Source organism: Macaca fascicularis, chromosome 6 (genome assembly GCF_037993035.2).
Source record: "Macaca fascicularis isolate 582-1 chromosome 6, T2T-MFA8v1.1".
In the NCBI taxonomy this organism is placed as follows: Eukaryota; Metazoa; Chordata; class Mammalia; order Primates; family Cercopithecidae; genus Macaca; species Macaca fascicularis.
The window spans coordinates 133961050-133983435 of NC_088380.1; the positions used below are offsets into that span (position 1 = coordinate 133961050).

The 22386-nt window shown below is 38.9% G+C and overlaps 1 protein-coding gene across 6 annotated transcripts in view; it reads left to right on the plus strand.

Moving 5' to 3' along the window:
* MEGF10 (multiple EGF like domains 10) overlaps nucleotides 1–22386 on the plus strand; it is a 404496-nt gene that overhangs the window by 333724 nt on the left and 48386 nt on the right. For all 6 annotated transcript variants that reach the window (XM_045394871.3, XM_065546702.2, XM_073994145.1 and 3 more), the window contains 4 exons: nucleotides 4354–4600; nucleotides 6501–6621; nucleotides 10369–10505; nucleotides 18547–18759. In XM_045394871.3, coding sequence (XP_045250806.2) covers nucleotides 4354–4600; nucleotides 6501–6621; nucleotides 10369–10505; nucleotides 18547–18759 — 718 coding nt within the window. The remainder of the gene's footprint in view (nucleotides 1–4353; nucleotides 4601–6500; nucleotides 6622–10368; nucleotides 10506–18546; nucleotides 18760–22386) is intronic.

The window sequence follows — 22386 nt, forward strand, 5'->3', positions numbered from 1 at the left end:
ACTTTGGGAGGCCAAGGATGGAGGATCTCTTGAGGCCTTGGGTTCAAGATCAGCCTGGGAAACATAGTGAGACCCCATCTCTACAAAAAGTAAAATAAAGAAAAATTATCATTTGAGTGCAAAGTGAATGACATGGAAAGTAGATAATACTATTTACAGAGAGTATCTTGGATCGGTTCTCAAAAGCGTGCCTAAGGACAGAGTTTCCTGAGCTGCATTTGGAAGGCTGGGGAGTACTGAGGGAGCGAGAGGACAGGTGTACTATCTCTCCATAGTTATTCCTACTTCTTTTTGTTGTGTACAGAGCTGTAAAAACGTTAATGGCCATAGTACAATAGCAGAGAGAATCAAGTTAGTGTTCATAGTCTTTTGGCTGTTGGCGTGTATCATTCCCTGCAGCCCCTGCACCCCTCACACCCAGACTTCCTACTTAACAATCCTCTACCCCGTACCTAAATGTGGCACACCCTGCCTTTTGGTCTCAGTTTAGGCAACAGTTTAGCTGGGAAGCCTTTTCTGATACACCAACACTGGTTGCTTAAGTATCACCTCCTTATGTTTTCCATTGTACCTCATCCATCCCCTGACCTTATTACTTATATTCAGTATTGTATCACCTCAGACTTGATGTCTCTGTCATTAAATGGTAAGCTGTAGAAGCCTGTGCTCTTTATTTTCCTTTGAATTCCAGTCTAGCACCATGTCTGACGCATGGCAGGTACTTAAAAAATATCATTTGAATGAACTTCAGTACCCAGCCCATGAATGTAACCTGGGGTTACTGGGGTATTGAAAGTTATAGCCATAAGGGTTCCAATGTGAGTCTATTGTTTTGAGAAGATCCAGTTCTCTACTAGTTTTTACTTAAGGATTGGAGCTTCAATTATATGTAATCCTAGTAGTACTAAACCAGCAGTTTAAACTTCCAACTTATTATGAGAGCTGATTAGAGCAAGCTGTCTGTGCCTGTCTGAGACTCTCATTAAGCCATTCCATGAAATATCTGCAGGAATCTGGGCATCTTGCATCTGAGAGCCCATTTCCGGCGGTTAGTACAGTAAGAACTGAAACCAGAGGCTGAAAATGAGTTGGCACTTGCTCATAGCATTTAGGTCACTTTCAGTTTAATCTGAAATAAAATTTTGTTCCTTTACCTCTTTTTAAAAAATAGAATACTCAAGCTATTTTCATGTTAACTATGTATTTTATAAGTTGTTAGCGGGAATAGCCAACCAGTCACTTTCTCTTGTGGAGCGAAAGAAACTCTTGCCCTGTGAGACTGGAGTGATGTGTTAAGGAAAAGTTGTCAGATGGTTTGAGTTCAGACTCTCTCCAAGCTGTCTCTCCAAACATGGTACTTCAATTCAGAATAACTGGTCAAATTCTGCACTAAACATAAGGAATGAATTCTGCCTCCAGTCTAGACAAAGTCAGTTTACCCTTGTAGTTATCAGGGATGAAAGCTGGCTTATGTGCTGTAGCCTGTATAACTCACTGGGATACATTTAAAAATGGATACGTTGAAATGGTTAAATATGACAAATGAAGAAAGGAAAGGAAGTCACAGTAATGTCTGAATTCAACCCAGGTTTCTGTGTCCTACTTGTTCTAATTCCTATTTGTCTGTAAAGATCTGTATGTGAATTTTTTCCCTGAATAGACCATGTTAATGAACAGTATTCATATTGTGAGGTCCATGTATTAGTGGCAGTTTAGGAAAATACAGGCCAAAGCGGGGAAGTTATCACTTGAAAACATGTCACTGTGGTTGGATATAGCCAGGAAATTAACCATGTCAACATGATAATATTTCTTGAAAAGCCTGAAACCCATTTTTCTATGCTGATAGTTATCAATTTCTGCTATAAACTCATTTCTATCATGATAAGATATCTTCAAAGTTTTTTTTTTGTTGTTGTTCTTTTTCTGTTCTAATCCTAAGAAAACAGAGCTGGTGTCTGCCTGACTGTTCCACTGGGAGATAAGTTGTTGAATGAGGTGTAGAACACGGTTGTGAAGAAAAGGAGAAATTAGTCCTGTCCCCTTAGTTCCTGTACTTCTCCCTACCACTCTCTTGTTTTATAAAACATGTTCTGTAAAGCATGTGTGCTTGGGGCCACCAAGACCACAGTGTCACATGGGGGAAAACTCTGTAATAACCCACCATGATTTTTTAAAGTGCTTTTGACATGATCTTGCTGTTTGTATCAAGGTAATTTTATTAGGTAAAATTTATTTTTTGTCAGTCAACAATTCTCCACTGAACATAAGGAGTTGACAGATATTTAATTCAATATCTGAGGCTCCTAGAAGTTAAGAGGGACATGGAAATTTTGGAGAGCGTTCAGTAAAAGGATAAATGAAACCAAATAAACTTTTTGAAACTAAGTAAAAGTATTAGAGTTGTAGTATTTAGAGAAGAGCAGGCCAAGCTGCATTCATGTTTGTGAATAAGGTCATTTTTAATATAGAGGACAGTGGTGAACTGGTTTACTATACTGTGAAAAAGTCAGGAGAAGAAAAGGATTCAATGATAAGATAACGAATTTGGCTCATGTGGAATGATTTTTCTTACTCTTGAGGATTGATGAATCAAGTAACAAGTTACAAAGGCATGTGTAATTTATTTCGGAGGCCCTTCAAAACAGGACGGAGTCTTCTCTACCTGGGGTAGCTGAGAGGATCAAAAGGAACATACCATGCAATTTTCTTAAAGATTTTTTTTTCTTTTAAGATCCTAGATTAAAAGAATTACAATGGAAAAAAGACTCATTGTCCATATCCATAGGCAATAAAAGAAACAACTCATATGAATAACAATTAGGCTTCAGTCTCATTTTGGAACTACCACCTAATCTTATTTTGTGAAAGAAGATTGTGAGTTCTTAGGTAATTGCTTTCTTGATCTGCTTTAGGTTCCATAATTCTCTCTCATTGTTTTTAATTGTATTAGAGTGTGTTTATTAAAGTACTAATGAGACCAAAGTCATACTGATTAAAAACAGAATTATTCATTTAAACCTTTTGATATTATGAAATCAAAGGTAGATTCTAATATTGGAAGACAGTTTCAGTACTTCTGATGAGTTGTTTGCTGTGTACCTAGAGTTTTTTTCTTTTGAACAATTTATTCCAGGTCTGTTGAGGTTACAAAATTTTTACGAAATGAAACTGTTTTTTAATCATAAAAGCAGTTTATTCTAAGAGCTCTAGGCAGGGTGCTTCTTCTTCAAGTGATTTTTATGGCATCTAATAAATAAATATGCTGCTGGCTTGGCAATACATATTAAGAGTACACATTTTGTTTATCATCACCATCTCTAATTTTTTAGAATGTTTGGAATTGAAGTTTTTTTCCTTCCATGCTCCCCTTTTCTACTCACTGACTTTTATATTGAAGCCTCTCTTTCTTTTCTTTGGAACTGCACTTTAAATAGATCTCTCAAATGCTATTTTCTTCCTTTGTCTTTTACCCAGTTTTGTTTCTCTGTTATCTTTTTATTTAATGTGCATTCTTCAGCTTCAGGCATGTCTTATTTTTTTAAATATGTCAATGTATTTAAGCATATTTGTCCATTTTTTTCTGCCCATTATTATTATTATTATTTTTTGATCGGTAATTCTGATTACCTTCCAATCACAGATGTTTTGACTGATATCTTAAAAGCAAATCAGTAGTTTCCTTCTTAGAGGACTTGGGACTCTGGCCCAGACCTGTAGCAGGGTCAGTCCACTCCCCAGTACCTCTGCCTCTGGGTCCCCTCTCCCTTTTCATGGTCACTGCCTGTGACGGTGATCTGGACTGTTGCCATTTTTCCTGCTCCATCTCTCTGCCTCTCATCGTCAACTCCTTCCACACACCTAGGAGGAGGCAAATCTGTGCTCTCCCTTCTTGCTTAAAATCTTTCACTACCAATCCCTTGTTCACAAGATGCAATCCAAACCCCTTCATACGCAAAAAAAGTCCCTGCATGAGCTGATCATTCCCATCTGCCTAGCCAGCCTGCTCTCCTTGTAGAACCCTTGAGCTCTTCCCCTAGCCCATTTCTCCAGCCACATCAGACCCCACACTCTGGATTCAGAACACAGTCTGAGTAAACGCATGGGCACTTTTTATTTTTTTATTGACATGATTGCAATGAAGTTAAGCAATGGAGTGATAGGAGGTGGCCCAGTTGGTGCTGAGCACCAGTTTGTGAAGCATTGCCATGGGTTGGGGCCAGGACCCTGATGTCCAGCTAATGAATGGCGATGAGAGGGCACCAAGCCATTCTCCCCAAGAGGAGAAGAAATCTGGTTCTCCCTTACCCACTCCCATGCTCTGATATCCATTGTTTCTCTCCCCAACCTCAGCCTGTGATGGTGATCACTGGGGTCCCCACTGCACCAGCCGGTGCCAGTGCAAAAATGGGGCTCTGTGCAACCCCATCACCGGGGCTTGCCACTGTGCTGCGGGCTTCCGGGGCTGGCGCTGTGAGGACCGCTGTGAGCAGGGCACTTATGGTAACGACTGTCATCAGAGATGCCAGTGCCAGAATGGAGCCACCTGCGACCACGTCACGGGGGAATGCCGCTGCCCACCAGGATACACCGGAGCCTTGTAAGTCACATGCTGCCCAGCAGCAGAGTGGAGCCCACCCACCCTCTCCATTCATGCTGCTGCTGCCATCATATTTCTTGAGCTTCAGTTTGCATTGCTGCCTGAAGAGTTACTGATGGGTCTAGGCTGCAGGCATAGATGCAGAGGTCAGCAGTGATGGCCACTAGGTGCTGCTGCTGCTGGCTCTTGGACATCAGAGTCCAGCCGGAATCTAAGGGCCAGCTTCCGTGCTTTCCTTTTAGCAAGGCAAAGAGAAAGAGGGTCAGTCAGGATGTTGTGTTGAATGGCACTATTTGGGGGTTGTTGGGGCATATTTGGGGTTCTGTTTGGATCTCCCGAGATTACGTTCATTTATACTGCTGGGTGTTAGTGGTCCATGTCTTTTTGCTCTTTGTGGCAATTAAATAGCTGGGGAAAGCTGGGTGGGTTCAGTGCATTAGAAGAGAAAAGGAGGAAGGTGTTAAAAATAGTCCATAATAAAAGATTAACTCTTAGGGATACATACGTTATTTAATGCCCATGTATACATATTGCTTTGTGAATGTAAAGATATATGTATTACATCTATGTAGATTATGTGCACACACAGTTTAATTCTTTCTGAGGAACATTCAAGCAACTACTTAACCTCCAGTCTTTATTTTGTGGGAAGGGCATGCTTCAGTTCACTTCTATTTACCAACAGAATTAAGAGGCAGAAGTTGCTAAAAAAAAGTAAGAGATAGAAAAAGCTATTCTCTTACCAAGAAAATTACATTTATAAATCACAGAACTAAAACTTGAAAAAACAAAATATGGCTGATTAGGTAAACACTTCCTGCCAACAGTGTTAAATGTCTGTAGAGTGGAGCTAAAGAAAAAAATTGCATTACCCTAGAAAGCCCTGATTTTCAGAATTGAAGATTATCTAAAACTGTTTAATGGTTAATATTGCTTTTATGGGTTTTCATCAAGGCCACAATTGAACTGGGCTCTGGGAAACTTGGAGCGAATTCCCAGGAGACCAGGAAAGACAAAGGCTTAGAGAAGAAGGGCCATGCGACACGTGGGTGGGTGAGAGAAGGGAAACTTGTCAGTCAGGAGGAGAGAACGCCAAAAATGGATGATGAGAAGGAGTTCATGTCTTTTGTAGGGACATGGATGAAACTGGAAGCCATCATTCTCAGCAAACTAACACAGGAACAGAAAACTAAATACTGCATGTCCTCACTCATAAATGGGAGTTGAACAATGAGAACACATGGACACAGGGAGGGGAACATCACACACCGGAGTCTGTCTGGGGATGGGGGAAAAGGGGAGGGAGAGCATTAGCACAAATACCTAATGCATGCGGGGCTTAAAACCTAGATGACAGGTTGATAGATGCAGCAAACCGCCATGGCACATGTACACCTGCATAACAAACCTGCACATTCTGCACATGTATCCTGGAACTTAAAGTACAATTTTAAAAATGAAAAAAATGAATGATGAATATGTGCACAAAGGGTGTGATGTGCAACATCTCAATTTTCTTTGGGAATAGAACAAACACATAAACAAAGGTAGACTTAAATTGGAGCACAAGCGCTTTATAAGAGTTACATGAAAAGTTCCTGTCACCAATGAGTGTTTGGCCAGTTTTCTTCCTCAGTGTTCTCAGACAGGACAGCTTCTCTTCCAACTGAAATGGCTTTATTAGAAAGTACCCCAAAACAAAGGCAAGGACTGGTTGACTCCTCAAAGACACTTCCAGGCAATATGATTAATGTTCTTGATGTCAATTAATTAAATGAAGCGATTATTGAACACAGAAAGCTTGTCTATTTTGGGGACCCTGGGCGCTGTTGTGCCTGTGAACCTGAGGATCATGTGTCTGGGAAATAACAGTGTCCTTTGTCACATGTTAATCCCTCAGCTGTGAGGATCTTTGTCCTCCTGGTAAACATGGTCCACAGTGTGAGCAGAGATGCCCTTGTCAAAATGGAGGAGTGTGTCATCACGTCACTGGAGAATGCTCTTGCCCTTCTGGCTGGATGGTAAGCTTCCTTCCCACCTCCTCTGCCCCCGCCCCAAAGTCACCCATTCCAGGATACTCAGTGAATACACATGCAGGAGACTTTAGCACAAAAGAAAGTTACCATGATGGTTGAAAATTGGAAAGACTCAAGCCATTTTAAAGCCGAAGCTCTTCAGTTCTGAGGAAACAGAAGAAGGTGATTTAGTCCTAGACTTGAAGTGCATTAAAGGTTGTCATGTAAAGGATAGTGGCCATCTGTCCTGCATTTCCTTTAAAGATACAAAAAGAGAGACAAATATCTAGTCTCACATGACAGTCAGTGCTGATAAACACTGGATTTATTTAATAATTATTTTCATAATTTTGTTCCAGGAGTTGCTGTTGTTCTTTGGGAACATTATTCTCAACAGTATAAGTGTCATGTGAAAAAAAATCATATAAATCTGGGGATACATTGAGGTAAACCACATTTACCAAATATTGCAGGACTTCTCAGAGCCTTGGGTGTGATAATCCAAGAAGAGGCTATTCAACATATTCTCCAAACTTTGACCAGGGTACCCTTTCTTCATGTAGCAATTTCACATGCTTAGAGTTACGTAGAATACACAGTAACAATTAGCTTCAAATTAGACATCTGAAATCAGGAAATAGAATAATATTGATGTCATCTCTCTGAGTTGGTTTGTAGGCCTATGTCTGCTTGAAGGCAGATGAGTGAGCAACCAATATCTGTTTCCTTCATTAGCAAACTATTTAACAGAGCAATTGACTTTTTTTTTTTTTTATCACCTTCTATTTCCATGAGCAGTGCTGAAGCTGTTCTTTCAGAGGTTACAAGGGACTGAATTGCCAAGACTCTTCTGTTCTCATTCAGCTTTACTTCTCCAAAGCTTTTCTTTCTGTTGATCACCAACCTCCGTTCCTTAATTCCTTTGCCTTCTATTTTTCTAATCATCCCCTCTCTTACCTTTCATACTAAAGATCTCTTTTTCTAATTCCCCTTCTTCTACGTACTACTTCATTACAGGATTTTGTCCTTCTCTTTTCTCACCATAAATCCACTCTGGCAATCTCATCCAGACCCATAGCTTTAAGAAGCACTTGATGGTTTTCCTAGATGTTGATCTTACCTGCCTGCCTTGAGCTTAGATTTATATTTGTCACCCCAACCTTGATAACCTGTAGACACAAAGCCACCATCTGTTTGGGCAATGTCCAAGCTAGAGTCTCCACAGCCAGACCTAGGCGGAGAATTGGTCTGGTATTGCCCTTTCTTGTGGCTGTGGAACAAAGGAGAACTGGAGTTCATTTTTCAATGAGGGTCTTGGGAAGTAAGAGAGAGTTTAAGATGTCAAGGCCACTGGGGCAAGTATACAATAAAAATCAGATCTGAGAGGGTCAGAAATGATGAGTAGCCCAGACAAAGTTCATTTTAGAGGCAAAGCATGGAGACACAGCATGAGGCAACGGAGTTTGAGAGAGAGGAGAACTTTAATTGAGTGCCTGAGGATGAGGACAAGGTGAAAGAGAAGCTGTTTAAGGAGTGCTGAGCAGGTTTGAGCAGGCCTGGCAGAGTTGATGTTAATAAATTTAATAAATCCAAACTTGTATACCCAAGCCTTTTGTAAGGCTACTCCTCCTCTACCTTTTTTGTCTTGGTTAAAACTAACACTTCTCTCTTAGTTGTCTGAGGTAAAGATGCTGGGTTATTTTTGACTCCTTCTATTCTTTCATTTCCTATACTCAGCCTTTGGCCAGCGTTGGTCTTCTGCGATGAAAGTGTTTTGCTGGAGCAGCAGAGTGTTGAGAACCCCATGCTCTCTGGATAAGGAACTGCGGGCCTTTTACTCCTAGGACTTCTGTGTAGATATTGTCTGTGGAGTTGCCTTGCCTTGCCTTGAGGCTGAAGCTCTTCTCAGTTGGGGTGGTCAGGATGTGAGTAAATGGTAACTGCAGGCTTGGGTTATGAGTCCCAGTATGTAGACAGATGGACCCCTCTCTAGCGGCCCAACGGAGCCTCCCCTCACCTCTTTCTCTGTGTCCTGGGCCCCTTACCTTACTTCTGCTTCAAAAATCCTTCAGCTTGTTTTTTTCTCCGGTGTAGCTGAGCTTTCAACTTATACTTCTCCTTTACAACATGTTATTTGTGCTGTCATCCTATGTGCTTTTCAAAGTTGAATATATATTCCTATTATACACACATACCTTCGTATTTCAACTAAGAGAAATCATGTCCTCTTTAAGGCTGCTTGTGAATGTTAATCCTTATGCACGAAAATATTTCAGTGCATTTCTGAAGCTTGTGTGGGACCATTATGGGTAGTTAAGTCAGGCCCTGAGAGAGGGAGAATTTTCACCCCTGCTTACCACAGACCGACCTTCAGTACATTATTCCTGCAGTCATGCTTTTACCTCACACTAAGTATACCATGTCAGACTGGAGTGGAGAGACTAGAGTGATTTTTACATCTGTCCCCTTCCCCATATTGTGAGCTAATTGAGGATTGTTACCTTATCTTTGATTCTCAGTGCTTAGCTCAATGCCTGGCACGTAGATGATTCTCAGTTAAGTGCTGATTCGAATCATCTCTCAAAGGCCTTTTCCATTCCAAGAGTCTGTGGAAGAAATTTCCCGTTTGTAGATAGCTAGAAACCACCAGAGGAGACTTAATTAGCACACCAACTGCCTTTGTGGGTAGCCAGGAGTTAGAGGAAATGTATTTGCTTATGCTGTCCAGAATAAACATTTAGGAAACCATCTGGTGTTCACTTGCCTCCAATTTCAGAGTGCCCACAGTCTGCCTTTTTTTAGAGAGAGGGAGGACAGAACAACAGCTTCCAATAGTTAAAAACATTAGAAAAATCCCTGTTATTTGGGATATGTTGTTTGTCTAATTATAAGTCCAATAAATAGATGAGAAGCTGTGAGCCCAAATGTTACCGCCAAGTGAAGAAGAAAACAGAGTATTTCATTGAGTTAATGGTACAGTATCTTGTTCTTATCCACGCAGGATTGGAGTAAATATAACGACTGCTTGACAAGATGGACAGCCTCTAGGGTGAGGAGAAATATCCAAGTTACTCTCTTGGTTTTTCTCTCCAGGAAATAAGTTTCCTATTGATCTTGGCTCAGCAATGCTTGTTGAATCTGCTGAAAATAAAATGTTTTTTTTCTGAAATAAATGTCTAGGTTCATTCCTGTAAAAGTCTTTCTTTGGCAATGTGATTGTTAATTCAGGTACACAAAATTTCAATCTTGTGTTATGCTACATTTTAAGAAATAACGTCAGTGATAAAATGTGTATTTTCTCTAGAACATATGGTAAAGCATTTGGATATTCCGTGTGCGGCAGATGTTGCCATTTATGTAACGGATGCTCAATAAGTATTGTTGACTTATTGTGCATGTAAGACACAAAGAAAAACATCAGGAGGATTTATACATTCCTTAGGTTGCCATAATAGTTTGATGTAACTTTGTCTTAAACTTCAGTTTTTAATATGGATTTTGCTTAATATTACTATTCAGCCATCTTTGAATGTATCTTGAGATTTGGGCTTACTGAGTAATGAAGTCAATTTAATGTTTCTAACGTTTTAAAGATGATGAACAGTTTATGTGCTCTAAAATTCCCCAATCTAATTTTCTTGCAGCCCTGTTCCCTTATCCCTCCTTTCTATTTCCTCTCTTTTCTTCTTCATCCATCAGTCGTCTTTCCCTGGCTGGAGGCCCATCTAATTTTCCAAGTCTCTTTGAATGCAGGGCACAGTATGTGGTCAGCCTTGCCCCGAGGGTCGCTTCGGAAAGAACTGTTCCCAAGAATGCCAGTGCCATAATGGAGGGACGTGTGATGCTGCCACAGGCCAATGTCATTGCAGTCCAGGATACACAGGGGAACGGTAAGGGATGCCCTTGTATTTCTCTGACTGTTCATAATGATGTGAAAGGAAAGTTTGTAGGGTCCAGGGAGCATCTTCAATACCATGTGTCCATGACTCTTCCATAATATTTCAGAAGTAGCTATACAGCCTCAATGTGTTTGACAGATTCTATCCTAATTCAGTGTATAGAAACTGAATTATAAATAGCAATGGTAAATTGAAAATAACAGAAAAAGCACTAAAAAAAAAACAAAAAACCATAAAATATCAGCTATTCAGAACCCATGATGAAAATGTCATTCTAGAGAGTTGAGTGTTTAGGACTGCCACTTACACTTTAAGTGCTTGGGGATAGATTTATTTTTAAATGGGATGTGTACTTAGGTACCTTTCAAAAGTATGAAGTGACTTTCTTATGATTCAGTGTTCTGTTGAGAATGTCAATCATTAGATTGTGTGGTGGTGACAGAGTCAGATCTGCTGGGACTTATAGGTCCCTCTGGTCCCACACGAAACAGGAAAAACTGGCTGTGCTTGTGTGGGTCTTCCTGCCCCTGTTCATCATCCTCTGTATTAAATGGTAAACTGTTATCTCAGAGTGCTTTGCACACCCTACTTCTTTTTCTTCAATTTTTTTCTTTTTTTTTTTTTTGTGGGACATAGTAGATGTATCTATTTATGGAGTACATGAGATGTTTTGATACAGACATGCAATGTGAACTAAACACATCATGCGGAATGGGGTATCCATCCCCTCAAGCATTTATCCTTTGAGTTACAAGCAATTCAATTGCACTCTTCAAATTATTTCAGAAAGTACAATTAAGTTACTATTGACCATAGTCACCCTATTATGCTATCAAATAGTAGGTCTTAATCGTTCTTTCTAATTTTTTTTTTTTTTTTTTTTTTTTGAGACAGAGTCTCACTCTGTCACCCAGGCTGGAGTGCAGTGGTGCGATCTCGGTTCACTGCAACCTCCACCTCCCAGGTTCATGCCATTCTCCTTCCTCAGCCTCCCGAGTTGCTGGGACTACAGGTGCCCGCCACCACGCCCAGCTAATTTTTTTTTTTTGTATTTTTAGTAGAGACGGGGTTTCACTGTGTTAGCCAGGATGGTCTCGATCTCCTGACCTCGTGATCCACCCACCTCGGCCTCCCAAAGTGCTGGGATTACAGGCATGAGCCACCACACCCAGCCGTTTCTAATTTTTTTTGTACCCATTAACCATCCCCATTTCCCCCACACCCTCCCACTATTCTTCCCAGCCTCTGGTAACCATTCTTCTACTCTCTGTGTCCATGAATTCCATTGTTTTGATTTTTAGATCCCACACATAAGTGAGAACATGTGATGTTTGTCTTCCTGTGCCTGGTTTATTTCATTTAACATAATGATCTCCAGTTCTATCTATGTTGTTGCAAATTACTGGATCTCATTCTTCTTATGGCTGAATAGTACTCCACTGTGTATATGTACCACATTTTCTTTATCCATTCGTCTGTTGATAGACATGTAGGTTGCTTCCAAATCTTAGCTATTGTAAACAGTGCTGCAACAAACCTAGGAGTGCAGATATGCTTCCATATACTGATTTCCTTTCTTTGGGTATACACCCAGCAGTGGGATTGCTGGATCATAAGGTAGCTCAATTTTTAGTTTTTTGAGGAACCTCCAAACTGTTCTCCATAGTGGTTGTACTAAGTTACATTCCCACTAATAGTGTATAAGGGTTCCCTTTTTTCTGCATCCTCACCAGCATTTGTTGTTGCCTGTCTTTTGGATATAAGCCATTTTTAACTGGTTTGAGATTATATCTCATTGTAGTTTCGATTTGCATTTCTCTGATGATCAATGGTGTTGAGCACATTTTTATATGCCTGTTTGCCATTTGTATGTCTTCTTTTGAGAAATGTCTATTCAAATCTTTCGCCTATTTTTGATTGGAGTATTAGACTTTTTCCTACAGAATTGTTTGAGCTCCTTGTATAGTCTGGTTATTAGGTTGGTGCAAAAGTAATTGCGGTTTTTGCCATTGAAAGTAATGGTGAAGACTGCAATTACTTTTGCACCAACCTATAACCCCTTGTCAGATGGATAGTTTGGAAATACTTTATCCCGTTCTGTGGGTTGTCTCTTCACTTTGTTGATTGATTTCTTTGCTGTGCAGAAGTTTTTTAACTTGATGTATGCATCCTTCTTTCAATGCTCGTGAATCTCTCATGTCCTGCAAGACTAGGTAGCCAAGCTCACTGGATGTGTGTGTAGGATTTGAGAAGAGACTTGAGAGGCAGAAGGGCATAGTGATTAAAAACAACCATTTGGAATCTAGGTTTAGGTCAATGTGTCCCTGGAAACACCTTTTTTTTTTTTTTTTTTTTTTGAGACGGAGTCTCGTTTTTCCCCCAGGCTGGAGTCTTGTGGCACGATCTCGGCTCACCGCAACTTCCATCTCCCGGGTTCAAGCAATTCTCCTGCCTCAGCCTCCCTAGTAGCTGGGATTACAGGCACACGCTGCCACGTCAGGCTAATTTTTTGTATTTTAGTAGAGACAGGATTTCACTGTGTTGCCCAGGCTGGTATCGAACTCATGAGCTCAGGCAATCTGCCCGCCTCGGCTTCCCTAAGTGCTAGGATTATAGGCGTTGGAAACACCTTTGTCTGTAACATCCTAATAATAATTGTACTTTTCTCTAGGGTTGTTGTAAGGATTAAATAAGTTAGTGTGTTAACACATTTAAAACAGTCCTGGAACTTATCAATATTAGATATTATTATTCCAGAACGATTTCTATGAACTGTGTAAATACTAGTGATTATCAGTTTGAGTGATGTTTATGAGCTGTATAAATATTAGCTATCATTATTTTTTATGATGTCTTTGAATTAAGAATTCCTTCAACTTTTTTCCCCTTATTTTTTCTCTTTCTAAAATCCTGGTATAATTTTATGACTATTAATAAGATACTGTCAGGTTTGTTCCCTCCTCCCTCCAACTTAGACCCTGTACTTTCTTATTAAATTTATTTCTGAGTATTATGTAATTTTTTAAAATTTCATTTCTGCATCTAATTGGATATTTCAGGTTGGAGAAAAACTTGCTTTTGACTAGTTACTTTTTAATTTATTCATAATACCAAACTTTTAAGGTAATTTTAATGTTGTTTTTAGCAAACTCTGGAGTTATTTAGTTATACTATCATATCATCTACAAATAAACATAAGTTAGTCTTTTCTTTTCAATATGTATAATGATTATTTCATTTCCTTGAATTATTGCATAAATTTGAGCCTCCAAATTAATGTTGACAAACAGCAGTAAAAGTAAAAATCCCTGTCTTATTCCTGAATTTATTGGAAATGGCTTCAGCATGGTTTCATGTTTGCTATTGGTATTTGGTAAATTATTTTCTTCATTCTTAAGTAGTTTTTTAAATTCCTTTTTTTAATTAAAATCTTTTGTTAATAGTAGCTGCTTAATTTCATTAAATGACTTTTTGTCTTTTGCTAATATAATTACATATTTTTCCTTTAATTTTTCATGCAATGAATTGTTGACATCCTTAGTACACAGTTTTTATAACATGTAATTGGACTACTCAGATTTTGTAACTGACATCCTAGTTTTAGGTTGTATTTTGGATAGATTAGGCTGTTAGATAATTTCTGGATCCATTTAATATCCTATTATAGAAAAATGAGTTGGGATAAGGGAGGCACAAGACCAAACACAATCTTAATAATAGTTTCATATTTTAGGGCACTAAAATGGCAATATAATTATTTTCTTGCCCTCTAGGGATTTAAGTTTCAAATTAGAGGCAGCACAAGAACAATAAACATACAAGGCAAATGAGCTTATACATATTTCATCTGGAATACAGGGAAAGGGAACAACAGTTAATTTTCAGATACATTTTACATTTGAGCCAAGGAAGGCCAGGGGCCAGAGAAAGAGAAAGCAAGTAAAGAGAGAACTTGCTTCTGGACCTGCTGCTCTTATAACTATTGTTTTTCTGATGAGCCAGTGAAATGATTCCTGTTTTCAGCTGTCATCCCTGTCTAGGCTCTGGAGTTCACACATACACACACACACAAAGACAGCAAACACATTTGTCACTATGAAAGGACAACAGTGAACGTCTATGAGGCAGTCCGTGACGGGAGGTGTGGGGAGAAAGGCCTTGACAGGCTGGGGTCTTAACTTGCCATTTCCCTTGTGTTGAGAAGTCAGCGAAATTTGATCAGTGAGGTTAGGGCAGAGGGCTGCCGGTCCTAGGAGCCTGCACAGCATTCCCAGGATGTGGGGACAGTCCTCCCGGCCAGAGGGAAATAAGAAAAATCCAAACAGGCACCCCGTAGGCTGGCAGAGCAGTGCATGGGATTCCCAAATAAAAGGCTTTGAGGTTTGTGGAAAGGTTGAGAGGATATTGTGGTGAGTAAATGTAACATGACACAGTCAAGTAAGAGTGAAGAGATGATGGCTTCCAGATCCTCAAAAAACTTCTTCTGAAGGGGTTAAAAGAGTTTCACATGCTGATGGTGCTGCCATAGGATCACTCTGGGTCCTGCAATAGCCTAAGTAGGGGCCCACGCACATGATTGGTGCCAGTGAGTGTTAGTTGGATGAAAGGATGCATGACTCAGTGATGAACTGTGTTAAGGTGAAGCCCAAAACAGCTCTGCCAAGCCTGTGTTCGATAGTACCCTGAAGGTGAAGATAAATGTGGGTGAAAGGAGGTGAAGTCAAAAATTATAGATAGGAATTGGGGAATGCAGCATTGGTCATCAATGGAGGAACTCTTTCCTGGGTCTAGGAGCATGGAAACCTTGGCTCTTTCCCAGTGCTTTTTACATTTCCCCCAGAGCAGCAGTTCCAGATGTTAGAAAGGTAGGCAGCTGATTCATGGATCCCAGTTTTAATGAGGAATGCAATTCTTTCACACTAAATCATAGTTTGGCCTGACTATTCCAATCACTCTAGGGAAGGACATGCTTAGGACAGGCATGAAAGCGGTACCTGTCACCCTTTACATGTTAACTCACTTCCTTCTTTCCTTAAGTTCACAATGACATGCAACATAATAATAGAAATGGTATTAAAACAAGTCTATGACCCTCATTGGTTTTGGGAATTGATGTGTTAATACTTTACTTAATGTTTATCCATTCTTACCAATTCTAGGACATTACTTGAAATGTAAAAAAGTTAGAAACCCCAAATTTCCATATTTCTACTGTGGCTATTTATTACTGTATCTTTATTACTTTTCTACTGTCTTAAGAAAACGCGTTTTCTCTTTTATCGATTTTTGAGAGCTTTTCCTGTTCCATTTGGGACCACAGAAACAGCATTAAGGTCATAAAATTTGTTGGGAAATGGTGCTTCTTGAAGTAAAGGGACCAAAAAGAAGATAAGACTGCTTGATAAAGACTTTTAATGCAGTCAATCAGAAAGGCATCAGCTATTTCATGATTATGTTTATTTTCAAGATGGAAAATATATACTTCTAGAAAGATATCCTACCATTTTCCTTTGGTGGATAGAAGCAGACATAACTATTATTAACAGGATTGTCCTACAAGTACAACACTGACAAAAAATAAAATGGGAATATGAATCCAGCTTAAATAATGGCTGCTTTAGTAAGTAACATTCAAATAGGACTTTTTGTTTTATATTTATAATACAAACTAGTAGTGTGTTTAATTGTAGGTTAAAAAGGTAAATGTGGGTCAAGGCCAGCTATTATAGATTTTATTTTTCCTGAGAAAGGAAGTCTCTGCCAAGATATGATAAAATAAACACAGTGGTTCCCTGTAATTTGGTAACAGATACTTTCCCAGGCTTCCAATCTATACCACTTTCAACCACTTTTAAGCAGTGCTTTTTACCAAGTTGAAATCATGAAGATAGTTTAAAATTTAACGTTAGGGTTTGTTTTCAAATCCTTTTGGGAGACGGAAAGTTATATTATTTATCTTTACCTTTTTTCCTTTTGATACTGACTTGTGAGAAAATCTAACAGGTTGAAAAGTTGTCTTGACAGCCTTCAGTAGGAGCCATGATGAGGCCAAATTATTGTGCCTAAGCATTTCTTTCTTTAAAGTTTACATCTTTAAGGAATAAACTCGATGACTTGGCTTATTGAAGCTTCTTACAGGTTAAAAATAAAGAGCACCTTTTAAAAATACACTCCGGTCCAAAAATAGGTATATCCATGTATAACTTTTAGGCACACATTTTATTTTATGCTGAGTATTAGTTCAATGACTCCATAACTTTCCTAATGGTTTGTTGAGCAATTGAAGGTTCTACCTGTTGACAAATACACCTGAAGACGTCTAGAATCTGTGAAACTAAATTTACATGAGATTCTTTTCCTTGTCTCCATCACATTAAATATATGCTAGAGCCAGAGGTAACCAGAAAAGCATCAAAGGGGCTGGTCCAAGTGGCTCATTCCTATAATCCCAACACTTTGGGAGGCTGAGGCGGGAGGATCACTTGAGTCTAGGAGTTTGAAACCAGCCTGGGTAACATAGCAAGACCTCATCTTTACAAAAAATTTAGAAATTAGCCTGACATGGTGGTGAGTACCTGTGGTCCTAGCTACTCAGGAGGCAGAGGTGGGAGGGTCACTTGAGCCCAGGAGTTTGAGGTTACAGTGAGCTATGATGGCACCACTGCACTCCAGTCTGGGTGACAGAGGCAGACCCTGTCTCAAAAAAAAAAAAAAAAAAAAAAAAAAATCAAGATTTGTCCTCTACACTAAAATAGAATTCCTCCCACCCTGGTATTGTTACTTGTTGTACCCTATCATTAAAAATATGCAAAGTTGTGGAAACACTGTTTCTTTGAAGTATGTTTCTTTTCTGTTTCTTTTAAGTGTGCTTGAATTTGTCATTATGCCTTGCTGCTCACATTATACAGATCAAAAAAATGCAAGGCTGACCTACATTTTTGACTCTGGTTCTGGCCTGACTTGAGAGCCACATGGGAAGTGGCTGCCGAGACAAAGTGTACCCTTCTTGTGGCGAATGCTCGGCTGGGCAAAGCCCTGTCTCCCTCCCTTGGCAGAAAGCTCTCCTTCTGCTGCAGAGAGCCAGTCACCTGGCCTAGTCAAAAAGAAACTTGGCTAGTCTGAGAACTATTTGTGCTTTCCATGGAGCAAGAGAGATCATTTTCTCTTTTCTATCATGATTCCCTCTAGCAACTCGGCTTCCCACCTCATTCACCTTACCTAGAGCATATCCTTTCTCTTGGACAAAGCTCCAATGCCATTTTTAAAAAGACAATAAAGTGAATGTTTGAGGGCTGATCTTTACTCCTTGCCATTTGGCAGCCCTTCTTCCCAACAGAGGGCAATACCCCACTAGCCAAACATTTTGTGTTAGAAAACTCCAAGCCTTCCTACTGGCAGGCACTTCCCATGTTGGAATTAAGGACGTCAGATTTTGGTAGCTCGGAGTTTCCCGGATCTAAAGAGGACTTGGCTTATTAGTTAAAGAACTTTCTAACTGAGGAGCAATGATTACCATTCAGCTTTTAATAAAAGTAGAAACATGGCTAAGATTAAAAATTAATGTCCACATGAAAGCCAAGAGAATTAAAATTTAGTTTCAAATTTGACGCAAAATTTTCTCTTTGGAATTGGGAAAGTATGTTTTGAAATTTCATCATTATGGACTAACATTTGAAAATTTCTTTTCTCGTTTTCTTAGTGTCTACTAAAGTGCTGTATAACTTTGGCAAGCACTAAGTGTAAACATGCCTCATGTCCTAAGCTTGTATTTTTGTTTTGGTTTCATTTTGTTGTTGTTTTGTTTTTGTTTTCTACAGGTCATGCTGCTGTTACTACAATATGTAGCCAGAGTATACGTAGCCAGAGTAATGTATCTTAACGCTTTTCATCCCTGTAATGGGACAATCACTAAATAATTGCAACAGCAAAAAGCAGCTTCAATTCATGCATAACAAAGCCATTCTGGATCAACCATTTATTTTCACATGGCACTAACTAATCTTTCTTCTTGCTCCCGCCTCTTGCTTGGTAGGTGCCAGGATGAGTGTCCTGTTGGGACCTATGGCGTTCTCTGTGCTGAGACCTGCCAGTGTGTCAATGGAGGGAAGTGTTACCATGTGAGTGGTGCGTGCCTCTGCGAAGCAGGCTTTGCTGGTGAGCGCTGCGAAGCACGCCTGTGTCCTGAGGGGCTCTACGGCATCAAATGTGACAAACAGTGCCCCTGCCACTTGGACAACACTCATAGGTGAGTGTCAGCTTCCCCTGGAAGGACGTGTCCTGTGAAAATTTTAACCTCGGTTTTCAGGATTTGGAAGGAGGGATTGATAGAGTGATTCTCACCCCAAGCCCCCTCTTGCCTCTAGGCTACTCTGGGCAGGAATTGCCAAGTAAAAGGAAGTCTTTTTAACTTAATGTGTGATGGTCCACATCCAAGGTGCCAAAATTGTTCAATGGTTACTGGTGGATAGCAAATTCTATTCTCTATTAGTGACCACTGATAAAAACAAAATTTGCTGAGGTTAGTAGAACTTTCCCTTAAGCAAGGGATTCTGTGACATTCCCTTAGAAGCAAAGAAGCAATGAGAGACAAGGAGTTCAGCCAAGTTTAGTATGCAAAAATATCATAAAATGATTCTTACTGCAGCATCTTTTATTTGACAGCACATCTGTGGAAGAAAAAAAAGGCTAGAGAGAGGAAGTGTACTGGTGGAAGTTTTGTGAAAGTGCTTCACATGTGGCTGTCACATGTGAAATATCTTTTTCGAACTGATTACTCTGACATAGAACTCACAAGAGACTTTTAGCTCAAAAACCTCTCGAAGAATTTGAGAACAGGAAACCCCGATCCCACCCACCCTACTGTACCTCGTCTGCCCTGAAAATATCTTCTTACCCCTGTTTCTTCTTTCCCTCCCCCAGGGACCAGATACACATAACTCAGAATTCTGGGCCTCCTTTGCAGACTGCTGGAAAAGCTGAGTTTGACAAAAATGTAGTGCGTTATATAGCAGTTCAGATCTTACTAGAATTACTTTTATTTGCATTCAGTACAGCTGTTACTTCATTTATACTTCTGAAAGATAATTCGTAGCCACATCAAATCCCAAATGCACAGAAGTTAAAAGTAAACAAAACCATGTGGTTGGTCTCTTCTGTAAACCATTGTTAGTAACAAAAACATAGAGTTTGCACTCTGTGTGTGTGCGTGTGCACATGTGTATGTGTGCTGGAATACATTTTAGTGGGACATATGAAAGAAATGTATTCTCAAAATATGATTCAAGTAACTTTGTAAGCCACATTAGTCAACTTTGGTTTTCTTCATTGGAAAATATTGCCTTTCTTTACTTGACACATTTATGTAAATATTTAGGGGAATAAAAATGAATAATCTCCACAGGGTTTTGTTTTTCAACTCCCTAATATTTAAGGAGGTGGCAGGATTCGGGACAAGTTATGATTTTGGGTACTTTCCTACAGTATAAGTCTTGTTGCAGCAGAAAGTAAGCCTCATGTAGTGACAACTAAGAACATTACGCCGGTGTGTTGTTTCGTTGTATGTAGAGACAACTGAAATCAAATAGAATAATAAATCTATGCAAAGAAAGAGCTCTGCTATGAAAAGAACTGGAGAAAAAAAGAGCATGTTGATTTTGTTGGAATTGGATGCCCTATTAGTAGTGGCAAGGTGCAGAGTGGAGAATTAGTTAATTGATGGCAATACTGTGGTAATTTTGACATAGGTCATATGTACCTAAGCATGTATGTGTTAACAAAGCAGTACATGACATTTTTTGACAATTACATAGATCAATAACACTAAAATCTGTCTAATAATATATACCGAATAATCCGAATATTTTTAAAAATCAGTCTTTTCATGATTTTGTAAATCATGGATGGCATTTTTAAAGATTAGCTTTTACAAATTTCTATTAAAACAAGTTTAATATTGATTATATGACTCTATCTTGTTGAATTCATCACTGGAGCCAGCTATCTAGTTCTTGTATCTTAAACTTCTATTTGTAAAATTCCTGGAAGCCCAAGGTCCCTTCAAATCAAAAGGCATAGAATCTTTGTATTAATTGAAAGTCTAGTTTGTTCACATTATCATTTATCAAGCAAGTGGAGCTTTGCTGTTACATAATTTATGATGTACTAAAACCTTCCGCTATAATTAATGAGATAACAAATACAATGTAAATTAATAATGTGCATTGTCTTTAGGTACATATTGAGTTCTATGGATATACACATTGACATATATTTTAGCCATATAGTTGAGTAAAGGTTTGTATCAGGTAGCTTTTGCTGCATTAAAAAACAAACAACAACAAAAAAACTATTCCAAACCTAATGACATAAAATAACAATTATTTACTAACTGATGATTTTTTGCCTTGACTGAGCCTTGACTATGTGGGCTAGGCTCAGCTTGGTGGTGGTTCTGCTGGTCTCCTTGTGTTCAGCTGGCAGATCAACTGTAGGCTGATTGGTCCTGGATATCCTCACTCACATGTCTGGCATTTGGCTGGGTGATGGGGGTGACTGAGCTACACATCTCCAGTATCTAGCAGGCTAGCCTGGGCTTTTTCACATGTTGACTGGCTTCTAAAAGTAACAGAAGACAGTACAGACCCCCAACATACACTTTTTAAGCCTTTGGTTATGTCAAGTTTGCTAATATCCCTTTAGATAAGGCAAGTCATCTAACCAAGTCCAGATTCAATATACCCCACCTCTCGATGGGAGGTGTTGCAAAGAATTTGTAGCCATTTTATTTTGCAGTCTATCATAGGGCTGAAAGGAATTTAAATATATTTATAAGTAATACTAGTATTTTAAACTTTAGCACCATTATTGAGCCTAAAGACATTCACTGTGACCTGGACTTTTCAACTGAAAACTAACTGTTATGATGGAAATGATTTTGAACAAGAAAATAAAATTTGAGATTTAATAATATTCCACATGCAACATAGAGAGATAGATTAACTGGTTTTGGTAATAAAGATATTTAATAGCTGTGGACAATCCGGATGTACCTATTTGCAAATGTCACATAATTGTCAGTACATTTGAGCATTAATAACATCTAAGGAAATGAATAAAAGGAAGTTCAATGATGCTGTTTCAGCCAATATTATATAGTATTGGACTTTTGTCATAATTCAACTATTAAATCAAACAGTTTCTTAGAATATATGTATATAGTTGTATGTGTTCATAAAATGACAACTATTCCCATATGTGTATAATCCTATTTTCATATACACAAAGCAATCTGTTCTTTAGACAGAAAACAGGTAATGAGTATATTACCCTTCAACCTCCAATCTGCTGCTCCTATAACAACACGTAAATCTCATTATCAATTAAGCTGCCTGCATGAGAACCCATCAAATGCCTCCAAAGTGCTCTAGCTTCCTACATCTAATTACAAATTGCAGAATACTAATTTTGGTGTCAATCAATCTGAAAACCAGTGTGCAGCACTAACACTCACTGGGGGGCATTGAATATCAATTTCTCAGCCTGCCTTTTGCTTTGTTGAATTCATTGTCATCCAAATTGTCTATTTTCTTTAACATTATGTCTATACCATGAATACTATTTTCTATACTTTTCAATGTAAAGTAATATTTTCTACCAAAAATATCATTTCTTTTACAATATGTTAAGATAAGGTAGGCTACTTTAACTAATCCATCACTTGAAATGTTTCTTCTCCCTTTATCAAATGTAAGGACTTACTGAAGCAGACTTAAATTTTTCCCTGTTTTTTTGTACAATATTTGCTTTTACTGATCCTGTTGACCCCTTTATATGTGCCAAATTCTAAATCTTAGCAATTTTCCTTCATGTCTGG